This window comes from Nyctibius grandis, chromosome 15 (genome assembly GCF_013368605.1).
Source record: "Nyctibius grandis isolate bNycGra1 chromosome 15, bNycGra1.pri, whole genome shotgun sequence".
Lineage (NCBI taxonomy): Eukaryota > Metazoa > Chordata > Aves > Nyctibiiformes > Nyctibiidae > Nyctibius > Nyctibius grandis.
Window position 1 is genome coordinate 6,185,549 of NC_090672.1, and position 19,834 is coordinate 6,205,382.

The 19,834-nt window shown below is 43.0% G+C and overlaps 1 protein-coding gene across 1 annotated transcript in view; it reads right to left on the bottom strand.

The window, feature by feature from the left end:
* The window catches only part of SAP30BP (SAP30 binding protein), a 31,289-nt gene that overhangs the window by 2,696 nt on the left and 8,759 nt on the right, over positions 1–19,834 (bottom strand). Inside the window, exons 4-9 of the mRNA XM_068413283.1 lie at positions 11,226–11,268; positions 4,693–4,781; positions 2,079–2,170; positions 1,549–1,609; positions 1,003–1,054; positions 544–602 (exon numbers count right to left, since the gene is read on the bottom strand). Coding sequence (XP_068269384.1) covers positions 544–602; positions 1,003–1,054; positions 1,549–1,609; positions 2,079–2,170; positions 4,693–4,781; positions 11,226–11,268 — 396 coding nt within the window. The remainder of the gene's footprint in view (positions 1–543; positions 603–1,002; positions 1,055–1,548; positions 1,610–2,078; positions 2,171–4,692; positions 4,782–11,225; positions 11,269–19,834) is intronic.

Genomic DNA, 19,834 nt, shown 5'->3' on the forward strand with positions numbered 1-19,834 from the left:
AAGGACAGGAATAAAATCTTCCAAAGCCTGTGCTCTTTTGGGGGAGTACATATGAATGTACATTTTGCGACAAGCCCAGTTAAAGTTAAAATAGGCCCAACGTTTCTGAAAATGAGACGCAAGAAGGTGATATCAGGGAGAACAGAAAGCAGATATTGTCTCACAATGAGATATGGTGTGGAAATTAAGATATAACTAGGCTATGCCATCAGGCAAAATGTCAGATTTAAAAAAAAGCTGGCTTTATGCATTATGTTGCCTGTATCTGGCTTACTGAATACCATTTTAAGAGCTCTGGTTCAAAAATACTGACAAAACAGAAGGAAATCCAGTGGAATAAACAACCTAGAGAAATGGACCTATAAGGAAGGGCAAACAACGTGATCAGTGCAGCTTGGAAAAAGACATGCAAGAAGGAAGGACAGAGCCAGGGAAAAACAAACACACTGTGCACAGAGCACAGCTCATAAGAAACAGCAAAGCAACAAAATTAAATTCAGCAGGAAAACAAACAAAAACCCTGTATCTCCATCTCTCTTGTACCTTTGTGCGTTCCTTCTTGGCCTTCTCCAATTTGTCCATTTCAATCTTCTGGGCTTTAGCTGAGAAAGATCAGAAGTTACAAGAAGCACTGGGAACAGTAAAAATCCATAGTTTTCTCTCACTCACACACTTCCCATCACAAACAATCAAAAACTTCAAATTGCATATAGAAAATTAAACTGCCACAAAACTAACTGCTGCGTTTTAATCAAAGCATTACTGCACTAGATTAATGATTTCAGAGATGAAAACATTGAAGAGCCAATTTAAATGAAAAGGCTATCCAGACTGATGAAGCATCAATAACATTCAGGCACATCCAACCACAGTGAAGTAGTTAAAGAGCAGCATGTGATGACTTCTCGTTTATAATGAAAGTGAAGACTCTAGCGCAGTTAATTAACTACAAAACACAAAGAGCTAAGTTAGGACAAAAAAAAAAAGACTTCCTGGAATTACCTAGTGCCTCATAATATGAATCTTCTGACCAGCCATGAGGATCAAACATGTCCTAAAGAGAAAAAAATAAGCCAGATTAGTGCTATTTCTACATATATGCAAAACTCAGTTCAAAAATGTTTTATGTATTTCTGTTCACTGATGATATTCATTACTGATTTCTTCTTGTATCCCAGCGACACAAAGTTCACATCAGACCTTCTTTTATAGGACCACGTTCTGTTGTGAATGAAGAAACAGCTTTGAAGCCAAAAGGATGCTGGGATAAGTCATGCATTTTTCTGTTGCCCAGCTTCTATCCCCGCCCCAGGGAGTTTCATGTATATCTACACACTTCAGCAGTTTTTGTTCAGAATCATTATAGCAAAGTTGGAGGCACTGAGGCTCAGTGCGACATAAAACTGTTCACTTCAATGCAGAGGATCAGACTAACGTTCCCTTAAAGAACCTCTAGACAAGCAGGCTCAGGAAAGCCTGAGGTAAGACCTTACAAACCTGTATTATCTTTTACCGACTCCCTTGTCAATCAGAAGTATTGCACCTCACCTTTGGATAATTTGTACCGAGTTCATCAATGGAACAAAACTGGATCAGCTTTTCATAGATGCTGCAAAGGAAAGACGAGAGTTCAGAACAGAGCCAGTGAACTAGAAGTAAAGGGAAGCATTTCAGATTTGTTAGTAGAAAGAAGTTGTCACCTCTTCACACTGCAAGAGTAAAATCAGAACCTGGAAAGCTACGCTTGCTATGATGGATGTGGCACGCCATTAACCACGTTATTTCTCACTTCCCTGAAATTAATCTCCCAGCTCCCAGAACAGACACATCTTCTAAAATACTTCATCCAAAGCCTGTAAATTTAAAACCTAACTGACACAGCAACTCTGGTTGTTGCCTCACAGAACAGAAAGAAGAGTTTTACTGTTTCACTTACAAAAAATGAGAAAGACAATTTGATTGTAAGCAGTAGCACTTCTTGCTCAGGATCCTGCTTCTGCTACAACTCCAACAAAGAGGAAAATTCCTGGAATTTGCTGTGCGGTGCTTTGGTCACACAGGAAAAGATGGTGGCTCACCTGGGGTTGCGGAACTCCTTCTTCCTCTGAATGATGTAGTTCATATCCATGCCCTCTTTTATTTTCCTCTCATACAGCTTTTGAATTTTATCCTAAGGAAGAAAGATTACAGGGTGAGCCAGTACAAAAAAAGGAGGAGCACAGCAGCTGACTATCAAAACCGTACATGTGGAAACAAACCAACTGAACCAGTGACCTCCTTGCATGGAGCAAGGATTCCACCTCTCCCCTAAGGCCAGGCAGGCTGATTAGTACAGATACTCGTATCTTCATGAACTGTCCAGATGGGTAAGGGAACTGATCTTTGTACTTTCTGAAGGCTTCAGTGATTAAAGATTTGTATTTGAGGCAGTAGTACACATTTCTTCCTCTCAGTCTGTTGATTCCCTTTACAGCCAGGACTGTAGAGAAGCAGAAGCCAGCTCCAACAGGGACAGGTGAAATCCAAAAAAGGTTCTCCCACAACTTACAGTGACCATCACACCCACCTCCAGACTCAGTCATGTACACCAAAACCAGCTCCTGAGCTACACTGTGCAGAAGCCAGGGCTCATGGCTATCCTTGGGTAACAGATGAGCAGAGCCAAGTTCTGCTGGAGAACTAAAACCAATGGGATCATTAGGTACTGCTGGCGGTGTCTGCTGGCAGCCAAATGCTCTTAGGAATGATGCACTTTTAAACCCCTGCTTGGGCACAAGTGGCTGGTTAGATGGAATCAGCTTCTCTTTGCAGATCACTCACATAGTTACCAAGTCTACAAACATCTTAGTGAAGTCACAAGCCCCTGTGAAAAGCAACTTAACTGACTCAGGTTAGAAGTGTCAAGCAGTCTACTCTCCAAAAAGTCTCAAAGATTTAAAAATAAACATGAATTTTTCTTCCTCAGCAAGGTAGTGAAAGACCTTTAAAGTGTGTTTACTCTAGTGATGCTGAAGGGACAGCAAAAGCAGAAACTTTCAGACGGAACATACACCTCAGTGGTAGTACTAGGAGAATATTCTCAGTAATTTCCTTCATCTTTTCTGAGACAAATTTCTCATGTATAAGAAGCATATAAAGTAAGATCTGAGGCTAGGCCTTCAGTCTTTCGGGATGGGAGAGTTGAGTCAATTTTCCTTTGTTGCTTCTGGGTAAGTCACTTCATGTCTCCCTCTGTATGGGCAGTCAACTCGAATACAGAACTGACTATTGTCTAAGGGTTTGCTGACGTCTGAATAAAAGAGGACTACTAAGAGCTGACATGAAACTCCTTTTTATCAACTTTAAAAAAAGCTTTATAAGATAAATTTTCATTAGATCCTCACAAAATTAGCAAGAAGAAATTATACAATCTTCACATGCAGCGTACACACCATGAGGTCTGAAGAAAAACTGCAAAGGGGGTGAATTTGTGGAATGGAAATGATTGAATAGGTGTTCCCTTTTGTCCACTCCTCATGGAGGTAGCAATGTGGTTCACAAAGTCCTCGGATGGGGAACTACTCAGTCAATTTTACAATAAGAAATACTTCCTTTGGCAGAGTTCAAGAGACAGTTTATTAGAGGAAGAACCTGACAAAAGGAAAGAGCAAATAAACAGTGAAAAGCCTAGAACATTTTGAATCTCCAAAGAACAATCCCATCTCCTTGCTCAAAGCGCTGTAAGATGTGGTTTGACCTGCTAACAGAGGACAAGTTCTCCTTTGATTTAACACAGTATACTGTTGTCAAAGGGGAAGAAAATCTGCTTTATTCTGTCTGCTCTCTCAAGATCTGTGCATTCCTCAGATCTAACGCACTTTAATTCACTGATGTCAGAACAGCAAAATCCTCCTGCAGCACAAGAGGAGGAACGGGTGTGCCCAGGTACACTGTGTGGAGCAGAAGAAAGCGTGATCTGGATGGTGAGTCATTCTGAATCACCACTGCACATTAGTAGCTTACTTTATAGAGCATTCCAGAAGTGATTCTTTACTTGTATATCTACTGGGCAGATAACTGCAGTTAAAACTCAAACGGATGGTATGGAACAGCAGCCCTTGCTCTTTCATTTGCCCTCCATCAGGAGGAGGAGAACAGAGCAGAAGGTTATTGCAAAGCTGGTTACTGCAATTATTTGGGCGTGCACCAGAGAAAACATGCATTTGTTTTCTTTTGCAGCCTCTAAGTTACTAGCCTTCCCTCTAAATGTTTATCATTTAGAGATATGTAGGTGGAAAAGGAATCCAGTCACTGCTGCCTCAACTATTCCAGTTAGGGGATTTTCGAGCCCGTATAGAAAAACAATGATTTGTTCTTTCCTACGGGGCTGAATTTGCTGAGGTAAGAGGATAGCAGCCTTCACAGTAAACATTGCTTCTGTGTCACTGGTGGGATCAAGAGCCATTTGAAAGCATAAGTGACCCACAGAGACTGGAAAACAGTTTTAAGCTACTTTGAGATTCCTAAACTAAAATTGCTGTAAAGTCTAAAGCATTAACACAGTGCACTCATAAACTTGGTGTGGTAAAAACCCAGCTTTAATGCTGGAGTTTTGACTTGTGCAAAAATACTGAGCATAGTTCCCAAATATCCCCTTCCCTACTGAAATGCAAGCCTTTTAAAAACATAAAGTGGAATTGGACTTATACCAACCTGCAAGTGGTTAGAACATCTGCCAGGAGGCTCAGGAGGGATTTTGATCTCATCTGGGGACATGTTCCGCACTCGCTCTGAAAAAGAAGCTGTAAAGAGCAAACCAGGCATGAGTTCTGGCAATACTGAAGGGAATTTAAGCCATGTAAGTCATTAAACTTGTTTTATGTCCTTGCTAGTACTACTCTAGCACTGAGAAACAATGGGTAGAAGGAACAGGGGAAAGCTGTCAACTGGTACTCGTGGTGTTTTCAGAGCACTGAGCAAGAAGCAACCAACCCAAAGGTTAGATCACTGGCAGAGGGATGTGATGCTTGCTTTACTGATGTCTACCTTATACTGTGGTTGTGTCACACCTGTGCTTAAAGCTTTATTTTAAGGGGTGTCTTTACCCCAGAGTAGAAACGTAAAAAGCAAAGCTACTCCCCACTCCAGCTGCAATCGTTGATAAGATCCTCAAAGGCAAAGGATCTGCAGAGGAACAAAGTTTGGTTCATGGAATATCTCTCTAAAACCCTGTACTGTGCATGACGTACTGAGCTCTCCACTACTCCAGGTCTTCCATGGGCACTTTCAAGTCCTGCTCTGAATAGCTCAGATAACCTGGAGCCTCTGACAAAACTCGTGCCAGGATACTCTCACAGAGGCAATCAGACTGTGTGTGTGGAGGATCACAGGATCAATCCAAAGCAGCCTGGCCCATTGCCATTTTTTGGGAGGTAATCACTTCGTGTCCTATTTATTTCCCTAAGACCTACCTACATGAACCAAAACAGTTCAAGGGAACAACCCTCCCCAAGGGTGTTGGGAGTTAACCACAAGAAATTACATTTCATCCTTAAGTTAACGTTTCCTTAACAGGCACTTTGATCTTTGCTTACGAAGTCAGATTATTGCTAGAAAGAACAACTCGTTCCGCAGGACTGAGAACAGACCAGTACAGATTGCCAGATTTCTGTAGCTGTTTGTGTTGGGATATCCTATTAGAGTACCTGATTGCCCTGTAAAGATTAGTTTAGAGACTTATCAGCAGAAGAAACTGCCATGTTTCCCCCCTATTGCTTGCTACTTTCCCATTCAGTTATGGGAAACTCAGGCAGTTTTCTAGCCAAGTCTTGAAGCAGAGGGTTGTGCCACAGTTAAGCAGCTGGGATTGTTTTCAACCATAATTTGTACACAACCCAGAGTTGTAGTCTGTAGTGGATAAAAGAGACCTGACAGCAGCACAGAAGCCATATCAAGAAAGTCATTCACATTTGTGCCTCCTCGATTATATATTCCTCAGTAAAAGCTGCCTGAAACTGCAGTTCCAGCATGCTCAAGTTCAGCTGCTTTGACTAAAGCCCCGAAGGGCCTGAAGGACAGAGAGGGTGTTTGAACACAGCGTGCTGCCCTGCCTTCCAGCACAGAGCATCGGAGAGCTGAGGTTACAGATAATCAACGCTACACATGTTCAGTGCTACTACAGTTTCTAGTTCTTTTGTAAAAATGTCAGGCACTAAGGACAATATCCTTTGGGCATGGAAAGCTGGCAGGCGACCACTCATTCTAGAAGATCAAGATGTTGCTGAGGGTTAAATTCTTCAGCAGTTGCTAGTAATGAACAAAAAGTGTCCTTTGGCATTTACTAAGAGAGTGCCTCTCTGTGGAGGAAGGAAAGCTTGCCAGAGCCCCTACAGAAAGGCAGGCAAACTGTAGCTCCCTGACAACAAGGCAGACATTTGTTACAGGTTACAGCTGCTGGTGGGACGGGGAAGCCTCTAGTTTAATTAGAGTTTCAGGAACCCTGAGAGACAGTAGCAAATAAACAGCAGTGTTCATAATAGACGGTACGCTAGGCTTTTTGGAAAAGGTGAAAGCTAATTAATGGCTTAAGAGATTCACAGCATCAGCAGAAACGTTTAAAAAGGAAAAAGGCCACCAAATCCAGACTTCACAGGACAAAGAAAGGACCTTAAAAAAAAAAAAAAAAAAAAAAAAAAATCAAGCCTAGCTCCAAGCTAGACATCCCACAGGCTCCTTATCTTTGCAGATGACCAGAAGAGCCACAGAGAAACAAAACATTTATGGGAAGGGGAATTGTGGGCTCATATACACTCAGGAACTATGGGCAAGACCTCTATCTCGCCATCAAAGTAGTCACAAAGTCATAAGAGTATGTTCAGCAGTTAATTCAAAGCTCCTTTGAAACAGAAACAACATGGGAGGAGGAAGAAGAGCTCCCAATGAGACAATACATTTTGACTGATAACTTTTCAGGTTTTGGTGCTCCTTTGCTCTTTTGTTTGAGCCATGTAAAAACAATCATTTATCAACATTATGCTGATGGGGGAAGGCATCTCTTCATAGCCGATAAGGAACTGGAACCAAGACATTTTTGTCTACTGCAGTCCTGCCATAGCTGCACGCAGCTGAAGACTGAGTCAGCAGGGAGGCGACGTGCACCCTATCGAACTGAGCACAGACATTCATCATTACTCAGTTATTTCATCACATCAAAGCCAGACTGAGATGTCACATCATGAGGAAGAAAAGGATGAGTTTAACCCCTTCGGGCTTAATTACAGTAAGGACGTGCAAATAATCCATGCCCTCGAGCAATCCTCAAACTTCCTCCCCTAACAGATAGCAGAATGGCCAATTCCATGGTCGCTTCCCACCAGCTCTTTCCCTAGAGGAAGGGGCAGCTGGGATTATAATTCAAAATAATCTTGGAACTTGCATATATGGCCACAGGCTCCTGTATAAAAGATTTTGTGTTTTCAAAGTCCCAGGCAGAGCTTTCTGCTGCCTATACAGCGGTAAATGCAAACGGACAGCTAACAACAAGGTGTGTCCTCGCAGGATACATCCAACCGCTTTGTGCATCCTGTTATTTCTGCCGAGATCAAAGTTTTACTTTTACATGAGTCACAGGTAGTGACACTGGCTGCAGGCTCTAACTGGGCCTGGGATTTGCTGGCTCACAGCCTAGAGGATCTCCATGTGGGGACCTCAGGAAGCTGGCTGTTGGCACGATTAATCACTATGGGCACACCCAGAGTCTGGCTCACAGGAAGTAAATATCTATCAAATTCACAGTCCAGGTAAAGAACTAAGGCCATAAAGCAGATCCCATGACTCAGGTGGGGGTTCAAGAAAGCAGGAGCCAATGCACTGCCAGGTCTGCAACTCAAAGCATCCTGCTGCTGAAGAACATTGGTGCTTAGTCTGTGCATTCTCCTTCCACAAGCTGATCTAGAAGTTTAAAATTTCATCAGCACAAGCAATAGGTGCTTGTAGCTTTCTGTGTGTGCACTATGGCAAGGCAGAGATGTTCAGCTGCTCCCAGGCTCTGCTCAGCAGGCCAAAGCACAGCCAACTATCGGGGTCTATCCAGCAAACATTCAGCACCTCAGTAGTCAATGAAGGATATTTGCTTGCCAGATCTTGGTGAGGTAGATAGCACAAAGACATCTTCTAGAGCAGAAGAGAAAGTACCACAGCACAAACTGTGCACTCAGTTCCTTCCAGAAGGAAACGCCTGCTCACAGTCCAAAGGCTACACTGGAGACATGGACGGGGGGCACCCAGGAGCTTTGTTTCCTACAGATGGGTAGGCACTTTTTCCTAGTGCAGAGGAAACCAAAAGAACAGAGAACACAGGAATAGAGAGCTGGCTGTACCTGGACAGACTGGGATGTGGATCACCTGAGGTCTAGTAAAGCATCTTGCCTCAGCGCTCTCAGGGAATAACACTGCTCCCCAGGTAGGATTAAGAACTCCTGTCCCCTTCAAGTTTCACTTGTATGCTGCGTCTTAAGCAGCCACAAGGGATTACAGGCAGTATCAGGTGCCAGTGTGGCTATAAAGGTCACACTATGCAAAAAAACAAGCAAAGACCTGGGAAGGGTAATCAGAGGGGCATGGCTTTCCCCTGGAGACATGCAAACCGGTGGTGCCTGGTCTCTAAAACTGCATTCTTTGGCACTCTAATCAAGTCTGCTTGGCATAAACCAGAGTGTGTGGGTTTCTGATTTCCTGGCACCAGAACAGCCAAATCAGAGGGAAGAACTGGAGGCAACAACATGCCAGTGAGTCACCCATCCATGGAAGGACACTAGTTCCCTTTCTGCTCCGTGGGCTGAGAAATGCAGAAAGAGACCTCCAACTCAGCCATATTTTCTGCTCTTATGAACACTGACTTTGTGCTCAAAAGGTAAACAACCATGCTGCAAAGAACTTCAGGGCAAAAAAAAGTGCACGCTGAAAGTATTATTTCGCAAAGCTGCAGGAAACAGCAAATGCAACGTCCATCAGCACCATGCACTCTTCAGAGTGGTACAAGAAACCCAGAAGGACAGCACTGAAATGTTGTCAAACATTTCAAAATAGGTTTCACATATACTTCCTCCTCAACCCCAGGGCAGTCACTGCTGGAAACCTCCCCTCCCATTCTTTCAGACTTTGATTACGTGATCACGACTTCAGGACCATGCCCTTCCCAACTGCTCATCCCTGCTGGTTTTGTGTTAACTCCAGTGCTCACCTAGCATGCACAAAGCAGATCAGGGAATGGATCCAGCTGGAAGCCTCTCAGGGAAAAAAAAAAAAAAAAAAAAAAGAGCAGTGAAGGTGCATCTCAGCTGTCTCCAACTACCAGACCACCTGAAGGCACATAAACCTTAGTATGTGTCCAGGGGAGGCAAAACAGAAACATTACTTTTGGCAGGAGCCTACGTTTATGCTGTATTTAGGCAACTACATAACCATGGTCTTTAATAAAGGTGACGCTGAAAAACGTGAGGTTATCTTCTGAGAAGGGCAGGTCCACAAGCTTTTAATGCAAAAAGCAGTTGTGGAAAACTGTCTAAGGAAGACTTTGGCTTCCACATACTGATATTAGACAAAACTTTAGATGTCCAGATTGCAGAAGTTACTTCTTTGTGTCAGAAAATCCTGCACCTTTTTCCATTCCAGAATTCTAACTCTAAAAGTCCAAGCTTCCAGGAAGGGAGTGGTTCTCATGTTACACCAACCATAAGGCTCTTGCAACAGTTCACCTAGATAAGATATGGTCTAATGCAAAAGACCTACACAATCCAGCATGGCAAGTATGCTGACCTCTAATAACCTGGTCCTGCACAAAGCTAGCCTACACATCGCTCTGTGTGCGCTACTATAGGGCAAGGATATTAAAGATATACTGCAAACCTTAATCCAGGTCTTGGACTCACCACTGTCCATTCACAGGTATGTGACACTGTAATGAGTGCCCTCTGTGCAGCCTTTAATGCATGCAAGTCTGGGCTATCATGAGACAAACAAGATTCAATCTTCTAATCTCCTGTGGATGGGGCAGGCACTGGGGGAAAAGGAGACTAATGAAATTGTAACCCAAGCCTTATACCTTAACTAAGGAAGGACTTCCCACTACATTGCTTTCCAAGCGTAAAGCTTTGCCCATATGTAAAGTACAGAGCAGAAGGGCAGTTGGCTTTCAGATATTCTTCTTTACTTTTTAGCCTAAATGCTGTTGTCTCATCTGTGTTTCAAGTGTGCATTTTGGGGCAGATTGGTAGTTTGGAGAAAGATCTCTCTTGCATTCTCTGACGAGACCGGTTAAAGCAGTTTTGCCCTCTAAAGGCTGAAAATTGACTAAAACAGTTGGGTCAGTGCAAAGTCTGGGCAGGCCAATTGAAAAGGACCTAAGTCCAAAACTTCAGAGTGATGGCTGTTGTAAGAGTCACAGCTTCACATCCTAGTGTTTACCGTCTTATTTTACATTTGTCACACTTTATGGCTAAAATATCATCCTTGAGCCTTGACAAGCTCATTTGACAGATAATGAAGCAACTTCTAAAGTCATGACTTTTTTATGATATTATTACATGCTACCACACTACTAGCAACCCCAGGAACAAAGGGTTAGTTCAAGGTAGTCAGAGCTTCAACATAAAATACATTTTCAGTACAGCTCCACAGAGACCATGCAGAGTATACTATTTCAAGCTGATGACCCTGGACTTTCCAAGCATTTTTTTCCAAATCTAATAATGCTGCAATGAATGAGTGAGATGTCACAAAAACCAAGTAAGTTTCAGTAACCATTAGAAAACATATCCTACGCTATGTCAACACAGCAGCTATAAATCACTACATGGATCACATTTAAGTGGAGATATTTTAGGTAAGTTTTTGAAGCCACAGAAGAAAGTATCTGTCATTATTACTGGTTATACTGGCTCTCACAGAGGTGTGTGGAGAAAGCTACTGCTTTATTGTTTTTAAGCTCATCTAGAAAAACACCAACACTGCCCTTCACACAGACAACTTAGACATGTAATATATGAAAATATTTTCATATTTTTAGGTACGGTACCTTTCTCCCAAAAGAAGACTTCACTGAAAATATTCCTCTGAGATAAAACATTGCAGGCAATAATTCAAACTACAGCATTGTCAGAACAGAGTGAAGATGCTTTTTACAAAGGGGAAGCCTAGAAGGTCTAGTTTGAAAAAACATGTGAATAAATACTTCTGAGCAAACTTACCAACTAGCTCCTGAGGATCTCTTTTCTCCAGTTCTGAGAATTCCTGGGAGGAAGGGGGAAGAAACAGATTTTAGTCAAGGTATGCTTCCAACCTAAAAAGCTATACTGTCCGTTTCTTTAGAAATTTACACATAACTTCTGAGACAAAAGAATAAAAATTAAGAATTAAATGCAAGTTATTAGATAATAGGGTAATGTTTGTACCATGGAAAGTCAAAGCCTAACAGGATGCTCTGTTTCCTTTCAAATCTAGAGTCTAAATTTAATGAAAGAATTAAGGCTTTGTTTCAGTGAGTACTGGACACTCAGCTCCTTTTGAATTTCGCAAAAACTGCTCTACTTGAAGCCTTTCCTCAAAACAGATCAAACCATAGATTCTCCATTTTTTGGTGACTTGCCCTTGGCACCAACCAAGAGTCAATGTTTTAGGGCAGAGCTAGCTAAATACAAGCTGGATCCAGCCCACAGAGAACTACTTAAGCCCTGGGAATGCCTACCACAGGCCTGTGCAGTTTGCGGCCCTCTGAGCAAGGTCAGCAGGATGCAGTCCCCAGAGTAACACGAAAACAGCTGACATGCTCCCAAAGCCAGCGGCAGAGCACAGCAGCTTCAGGGCAGCATCTGATCAGCCTCTCCACAGACACCCAGGGCTCTGCAGGGTCCTGGGCTGCCAAGCTTTGCCAGTTGTGCGTGGTGCCAGAATTCACTTCTGTAACTGTGCCATTCAGGGCTTTGGCTGATAAACCCCCTACGAACCAAAACGCCAGGGAGGGCGGTGGTGATGCAGATCCTGTACTCCTGGTTTGGAAGAACACTCCCACTGTCAGTTCTCTCTTGGCTGCTACTTTCCAGGAGTGATAGGGCTGATCTGCTCTACCAGAAACAAGGGCAACCTCCACCGACTTGTAATGCTCTGTTTGGAGATCTTCTCAACACAGCTAATCTCTCCTTAGTTATACTAATATAAATTAAGGCAGCTTCAGTCAAAGGAGCACAGCAGATGTTTGCATCAGAGTCTGCTGAGCAGGGGGTGTTATGTGGGATAAGGCGCTCTTAAATATGCTTTCACCATATTGAGACCAATGTTCAAATATTTTGGTGCTTCTGAGAGACCTCAGGAGTGTCACAAGTGATATCAAGTTCAGCACAAATAAGGTTTCTGAAACAGTATCAGCTGTATCCCAACGTTGTCCTCTCCCTGCTGCCTCCCTCCCAAAGATCTTTTGTGACTCACTGGACTGTGCATCCAAAATTCCTCAGTGCCTCCAAACACTGAAGCTATTCATTCAACCTGACACAGACATAATGCTGCCTCCTTGCTGCTTGGTAACCGCTCTCTAACCCCCCTCCTTTACTCCATTTCCAACCAGGTGAGAGATGCATAAGGTGAAGAGAAAGCAGCAAGGTCACTAAGCCAGATCTGGGAATAGACTGTGCCAAATTCACTGTGAAAACTCACCAATTTCCAGAGAAGCCAAAGCCCTATAGAAGCAGAAAAATGAATTCTTTGTGTGGCACTAACTGCTACAGGGCACTTTTTATAGCCAGTCATGAAAAAAAAAAAGCACTGTTTCTCCCTAAGTACACTGGGATCACAAAAATACGAGGCTAAAGCTATTTTAGAAAAAAATAAAACCAGAAAGAAGTACACGAAGGAACAGGCATCTTCTCACTGGCCAGCTGGCGAGGCCCCAGGCCCCTTTGTGAGATGGGCCGTAGTGTAACAGCTCCGACCCCTCTAAGCTAATGAGCTCAGTGTAGCACATTAACACCTACTCTCCCGGCGTCTTCAGAAAGAACAGCACAAACAGAAAAAAATTAAAACAGAAGCATGACATTTCAAAGCAGAAAACTTATGCCAAGAGAAGGAGCTCTCTTTGGCAAGCGCCACTGGACAGGCACCCAGGGAAGCTAGGCCGTGAGCTCCACAAACCTAGGCAGGCACGGCGTTAACGTGGAGAGCCTCAGCCGTATCGACACGGCGTTAAGATGGTGAGCACCAGTTTGCCACCAGAGAAGCGGGGACAATTCTGTGGTAACTATCAGGTTGTGAGGACAAATTCAGATTAGCATGCAAATGTTGCATGCGAGCTGGAGAAGTTCATAGAGCTGCAGACACAAGGGAAGCATATGTCCAGGCAGCATACAGTGATTCATCAGGCAGTAAACATGTAGTCAGAAGGCTGCTTTATTCCCTTTAGGTGAAGAACTTGCTAGATATGTAATTAAAAGTATTTCTCATCTTGGTTTGAGACAACAAGCTAATGTTTCTTGAGGTGAAAGGAGGGAACTGCTTTTGTTCCAATCTTGATTGAATTACTTCCTGCACTCTTATCTTTTGAAAGTTTTAAGTGGACTGAGAGGGAAGAGGAAGAGATGGGCTACATCCCTGAGCACCTCTCAATCCTTCCTCTTACCCAGCACTGTATTTATTATTCCATTATCTCTCCCATCTTCTCCTGCCCACTTGTCCTCTCACCATCCAAGAACACAAAGGCAAGAGGAAAAAAATCCCCCCCATGACCAATATTGCTGAGCAGGCACGTAAGCAAGCCACTGACACAGTCAAATTCAGGTGCTTTAGACACGTGCTAAATGCCCTCAGGAAGGCTGCCCTCTTATTTGGCCAGTTAACAGGGTTGCAAGGGTATCTGCTGTATTTCTAAAGTTTGCAGAAGCCCATTTCCTGCAGCTGTTTGGACCCAGCACCAAGTGTAAGCACACAATTCTCAGGAAACATGAACTAATATTCTGAGAAAGAATTTGATGGCCAAACCCTCTCCTGTTACATACCTTACATCAGACAAATATCTCTAAAATGCCAGGTGCGTTAAACAGTACGTGTCATGAATTCCCAGAATCATCAGTAAGTTTGCTTTCTCAGAAGTAAGGTTGTTCTTTAATTTGCATCCTTCAATCCTAGAGGTACAGCACAAGTCTGCCCCATTTGTTACAGGCTAAATAAAGCCAGTCCTATCAGGCCACCACTGTGTATTTACCTGGCCTGATCGCCCACACCCATTTCACCACAGCCGCTCTAGCAAGTCTAGTCTCCACATCCTCAGGCCACAGCCAAGGCATCAGAAACCCCAGAGCTACAACAAGCAAAAGAAAACAAGTTCACTAACATATTATAGCCACACCTCACCTGCCCAGAGGACATGAATTTTGCTTACTGATGAGTTCCTGCGTACCTACACCCACTGCTCCGTCATTAACAAGCTGAAGACATCAACACAGCTTTTCATTAAGTCGGACTACTTTCAAGCCTCTTAAATGCCTACAGAAAACAAAGGGATGACCGACTCCTCCTACGGTGCTTGTTCATATTTGCTCAGTTTACTGTCTAACATGCTGGCGAGGCAAGTATCAACAACTTGACCGAAGACGTACAGTTTGGCAGATGCAAGATTTAAGAAGTCTTGTTCAAACCCCTGAGTATCTACTGAAGATCCAGAACTTAAGGACAGTCTAAAAACCCCCAGTGGAGTAATCACCCAACAAGAATTGTCCTACACACCCTTATGCTAATTTAAGTCTGGGACACACATTGAATACAAAGAATTGAATAGAAAAGACAGCATTTAAAAAAAAAAACCACACCAAAATCCCACCATATTTTCTGCGCATCTAATCCAATATAGAGTTGAATGAGATAAAGAATCACTGAGTAACGAGGTACAATAAATACTGCAGAGTTGCTATTTTTTCATTGTGAAATGGAAGAAATATTTACACAGAGATGACAGATTTCTAAAGGAATTCCAAGGCATTTAAACCATGGAAAATTTGGAAGATGATAACTGAATTTTAAGTAGGGAAGTTTCCTAAATCCATTCAGGGCAAGGTCATCTTTTTATAGATTACAACATCATCAATACCCACCACGCTGTGTATCAGTATCTCACACTCAGAGCACAAAACCAAGCAGGTGAGTGGTTCCAAGCAGAGGGGGTTATATGTCAAATCTCTCCAACAGAGTAAATATAGGAAAGCTATTAGAGCCTTCAAGTACCCCACAGCTACGGGCATCGTTTATTGGGTTCATTTCTACTTGGATCCTGATCATTGAAAAATAACAAGGTTAAGACTTCACTAGCGGCACCTTCCACTACTGCACAGTTTTCACAAGCCTGACCTCTGAAAGGCCGAACAGGAACATCTCTGAATTTACTTTCATAGCCAGTCTCTCCCTACCTGCACAAAGTCAGCCTGGACACATTAGTTATGCCAAAAATTATCTCTACCATCACGTAAATACAAAACTCAGGAAAAAAAAAAAAAGTGTCCCGTATTCATTCTTCTTCTATAGTAATTTTATTCCATCTAGTGTTACATCATGACGTCTAAGAATGGCTAGAGTTAAAAAAAAAAAACAACAGTATTGTACTTCATTCCTCTCATGCACTCAGCATGCTGATTTTCTGGCTGCTATCTGCTTTGCAGCCTAGATCTCACAAGATCAACTGTTTAAGGGCCTTAAGCCAGACAGCCTTGCTCCAACAGACCCACTGAAAGGAGTCAAGGGATGCTGTCGTGGTTCAGAGCCAAGTTGGAAGTGGACTGAAAGACGGCAAGACAAGCAGGAGACAAGACTCCTTTCCCCTGATCCAGAGACTAACAATGGGCAGTCTCTAAAAAGCACAAATTGCTATGGGCAAAGACAAAGTATTTAAAAAACAACCACCAAAAAAAAACCAAAAAATTTTTAACATCTGACTGGACCACTAACAAGTGTCACAATTTCTGTGCTTCTAATGGCAAACCTGCACATCAGCTCACTGATAGCACAAAGCAGTTATTCTATTACTATGCCTGTGTGCGCTCAGGAAAAGGTTTTCCATTTTTTCTACTTCCCCAAACCAAATGCCTTCTTCAAGCCCTGGGCAAGACGACGCTGCCTGCAAGAGCCTGACTGATACGAACCCAGCTTGATGGTTCAATTTTCATGTATCATAATCGGTTAAAGAAGAGTAAGCTGAAGGGGAGGGGTACACAAGGACAGCGCTGCATTTCGGCTTAAGATTTCAACTTGCTGAGGTGAAATATAGCCCATCTTTTCGGTTGTAGAGTGTTTCCATTCAGTTACATTAAAAAAAGTCTCTGCTCAGGTTCCATGGAAAATAAAAACAACCAAACACAATCCTCACAGTGTGGAACAGAGATTAAAGGAAGGAAGCAAAAACAATATGAATCTGAGACTGATGAATTCAAGTTTGGAAAGGCTTGCCCAGAACAGCTTTATTTAATGGAAAGAATGGACTGACTTACAACAATGCTCGCTAAATCCTTCCTGAAACGAGATCCATAAATCCAGTACAATGCTCACATCGAACAGAACTGTTGGCATTAACTGTCACCAAAAGGTATAAATTCAATCATCAATTTCTCATAGAAGCAGTTGCACACGTTAGTGCAGGTGTAGTTCAAACTACAAGAAATGGTTGAACAGGGAGGCAGAAAAGACACAAAACCAGAAACTGATTGCTTTAAATAAGATGCAAGAAGTGGAGAAGTTCATGCCAAATTTGCCACCACTCAACTGTGTTCCCAGAATTGCAGCCACCTTAGCCCTACAGCTTCATTTTTCTGCTGACTTCCAGTTAGCATTAAAAAAAGTAGCTAGGAAGCTTCCCCAGTACCCCTCAACAACATTTTCCTGTTTTATTTCAGAGAGAACGCTCTTGCATTGCAGAATTTCTTCTCCCCCCCAACTATTTCACCTGATTGCTTGCACATAAAGAAAGTTAACACCAATTTAAACTGACAGCCACAAAACGTACAGACCAGTCACATTGTTGTCATGCTACTGGATTAGTTTGAAGATGTTAATGCAGAGAATTTCTCCGTGCAATCCTTCCACTAGCAGCCCGTGGACCTGCTGCTGCAATAGTTGTTACAGCAGATTTCTCTCATCTGAGCAAGCAGCAGCAATCAGTTTTCATAATTTTTCCTCCTCTCTACAATTCAGACCATCTCCTATAGTCCTAATATAAACAGCCTCATTTGGCTGAGCATGACAGAAAAACTCTACAACTTAGCATAAATTGTCAGAAGAGTTATCTAAGCTGATAGTGAAGATGGCCTTGCCAGAGCAAGCAGGTGAAATGTTTAAAGCAGACAGCAAAAGACCTCTCCAAACCCTGGATCATGTGCTTTTTTTTGGCCTTTTTTCTTTTTTGCCTTTTTTTTCTTTTTTAAAGGAACATGCTAGCAATTATGTTCTTGCTTTTTTCCAAACATCAGAAGTGCTTATGGGAAAAGAACATCAGAAACTTCTCATTTAATATTAAAAGTGCATGATGAGCTATTTAATTTCTTTCTCACCAGATCTGCCTGCTGTTGGTGTGCTACCAGGCTGAGGGCAGCAAACGGAGTGTCAAGAGTATTCAGAGTCTGGGGAAGAGAAAGCAAGGGAACAGAAATATAGTGCTTTTATTCCTTCTCCCCCCCTCCTTTTTTTCTTGTATTGTGAGAGAGGAGAATCCCAAGAGAAAGCCTGAAACAAGCCCATTTCCTACAGCCATATCCTGTTTGCCAGCTCGGATACACAGCTCCAGGCAAAGTGCCCAGTACAGGATAAGAAATTTAACTAAGAAAAAAAAAACCATAAGGACCATGATCTCGATACTAAGAGAAGCACAGCAGCTCAGAAATAAGCCACCTTTAGGAAAAAAAAGGATACAACCAACCTTCAGTGACACTCATGCACAGGCTGTACAAACCTACCTACTTTGAGACACTATTGTCACAGACAAAAAGGGAAGGAAGAAGTGAGGAAAGAGTCAACTCCTGAGACATTCCTTAAGCATCTTATCAAAACAAAGAACCTGTGTAACTGGCACTGCCTTTTACTTTTTAAGCTAAATTAAATCTAAAAACCCACCTTCATTTCATTTCAATTCCATTGAAAAAACACTGAAAAACCCCAGCCAAGATTTGGCAAAACATTTCAGTGAGAAAATGCTTTAGAAGGGAAGCATTCATAGCATGAAAGCCTTTAAATAGCTTCTTTGAAACTTGATTCCGTTCACCTGACACATGCTATCTCAATATTTGACAAAGATTACTTGTTAGAAGTAATTTCCAGTCGAGGAACTGTGTGCCAGAACTCTCGCTTTCCAAGCGGAGGTACAGTTAATAATATCTGCCTTACAACGGCACCCTGGTCCCCACGCTACCTGCTTCCGTTGGCCGCCTCCTCTCTCCTCCTCCACCTCTGATGGTAGGGGCCCTCCAAGTTTAACATTTCCCGATTACCCTGTGCACGTGCTTTACAGGACCACAGAGCACAGCCCCTCCACAGCACAGACACCAACCAGGGCGCAGTGGTGTAAACGTGCAAAACAGCCTGCATGGAAGGTTGCACAGCCCATGGGAGCACACTAGCAGTTAACAGCTGCCACACTTTGAGCGTAGCCAGGAGCACAGCTCCCGGCAGTCTCTACCTGAAGCCACCACGGTCTGCAGAGACGTGCAGAGCCCATAAATTGTGCTTTCAAGTCACTTTTGCTTCCTACAGTGAAACAGGAATTCAGAGGTGAAGTATCGGCACCATAGGACATGGCTTGAGGTGTCAAGCTACTTTGATAATATTTTTTTTACAGGTTGTTGCAGGGCAGAATCAAGTAGAAGGTGAAGCTGGGCTGTAAGAAATTGTAAGCCTCACAGCAGCAAAGGCTCAGGGGAGCTGACAAAATCAGCTTCTTGCACAAGCTTTCTTCCCCAGTACAGAGTACTAAAAATTCTTATTCATGATTTGGCACAGAGGCAAGGTGTAAAAGCAAGTATCCTCACTGGGGTGTGCGCTCCTCCATGAATGGATCCCACTGGGTTTTCGCAGATTTTGGTCCTTCTGTACCCAGAACAGCGAAGCTGGAAGAAGCTATTTTCAGATATTTGTTGGTATTTGAGGCAATCCTCCATCTGTGCTGATTGTTCAGACTCTCACTCTGACATGCACTGACATGCAAATTCAGAACAGCCTATTTCAGTACACCAGACAGAAATAATTGCAACAACAGAACTGGACTTGAAGAACTTAGACCTTTATCAGGTGAAATATGCAAGGGGAAGCAGCTCCAGAAAGGACTTTTCTTCAAGTTTAAAGACAAACAGAAAAAGCCTGTCTCTTCCTTTGGAGAAAGGCAAGCCACACCTGTGTCAATAATCCATGGTATTTAGTACTGCAGGGAGTGAAGAGTCTGCCGCAGCATGTATGCCTGGCGGGGAGGAAGGAACAAGCATGTCCGTGGACATGTCTCATCTTCCAAACAGCTCCAGAGCTGGATTGAAGCCAGCAGCTCTAAAGTAGGTAAGCCAGCTTCAGAGAGCAACAATGCTGTGATCCATCTCCCTCTCAGGCAGAGCTGGAGACACAGAAGTACATGGGGCAAGGGGCAAAATAATCAAAGATGCCAAATGCTGTTTTGTTTCCTGCGTGCAAAACTGTTTAACCGCCGCTGATATTCTCTGGCAATAGCTACGGTCAACCACGTAGTTAAAAAATGGGAACCAGGTATCAGCTGTTGTAATGTCTGAGCACTCACTCTAAGAGCATAGAGGAATTAGAAGCTGAGTTAACTCTGCTCCCCCTAAAGGCTCTCCTC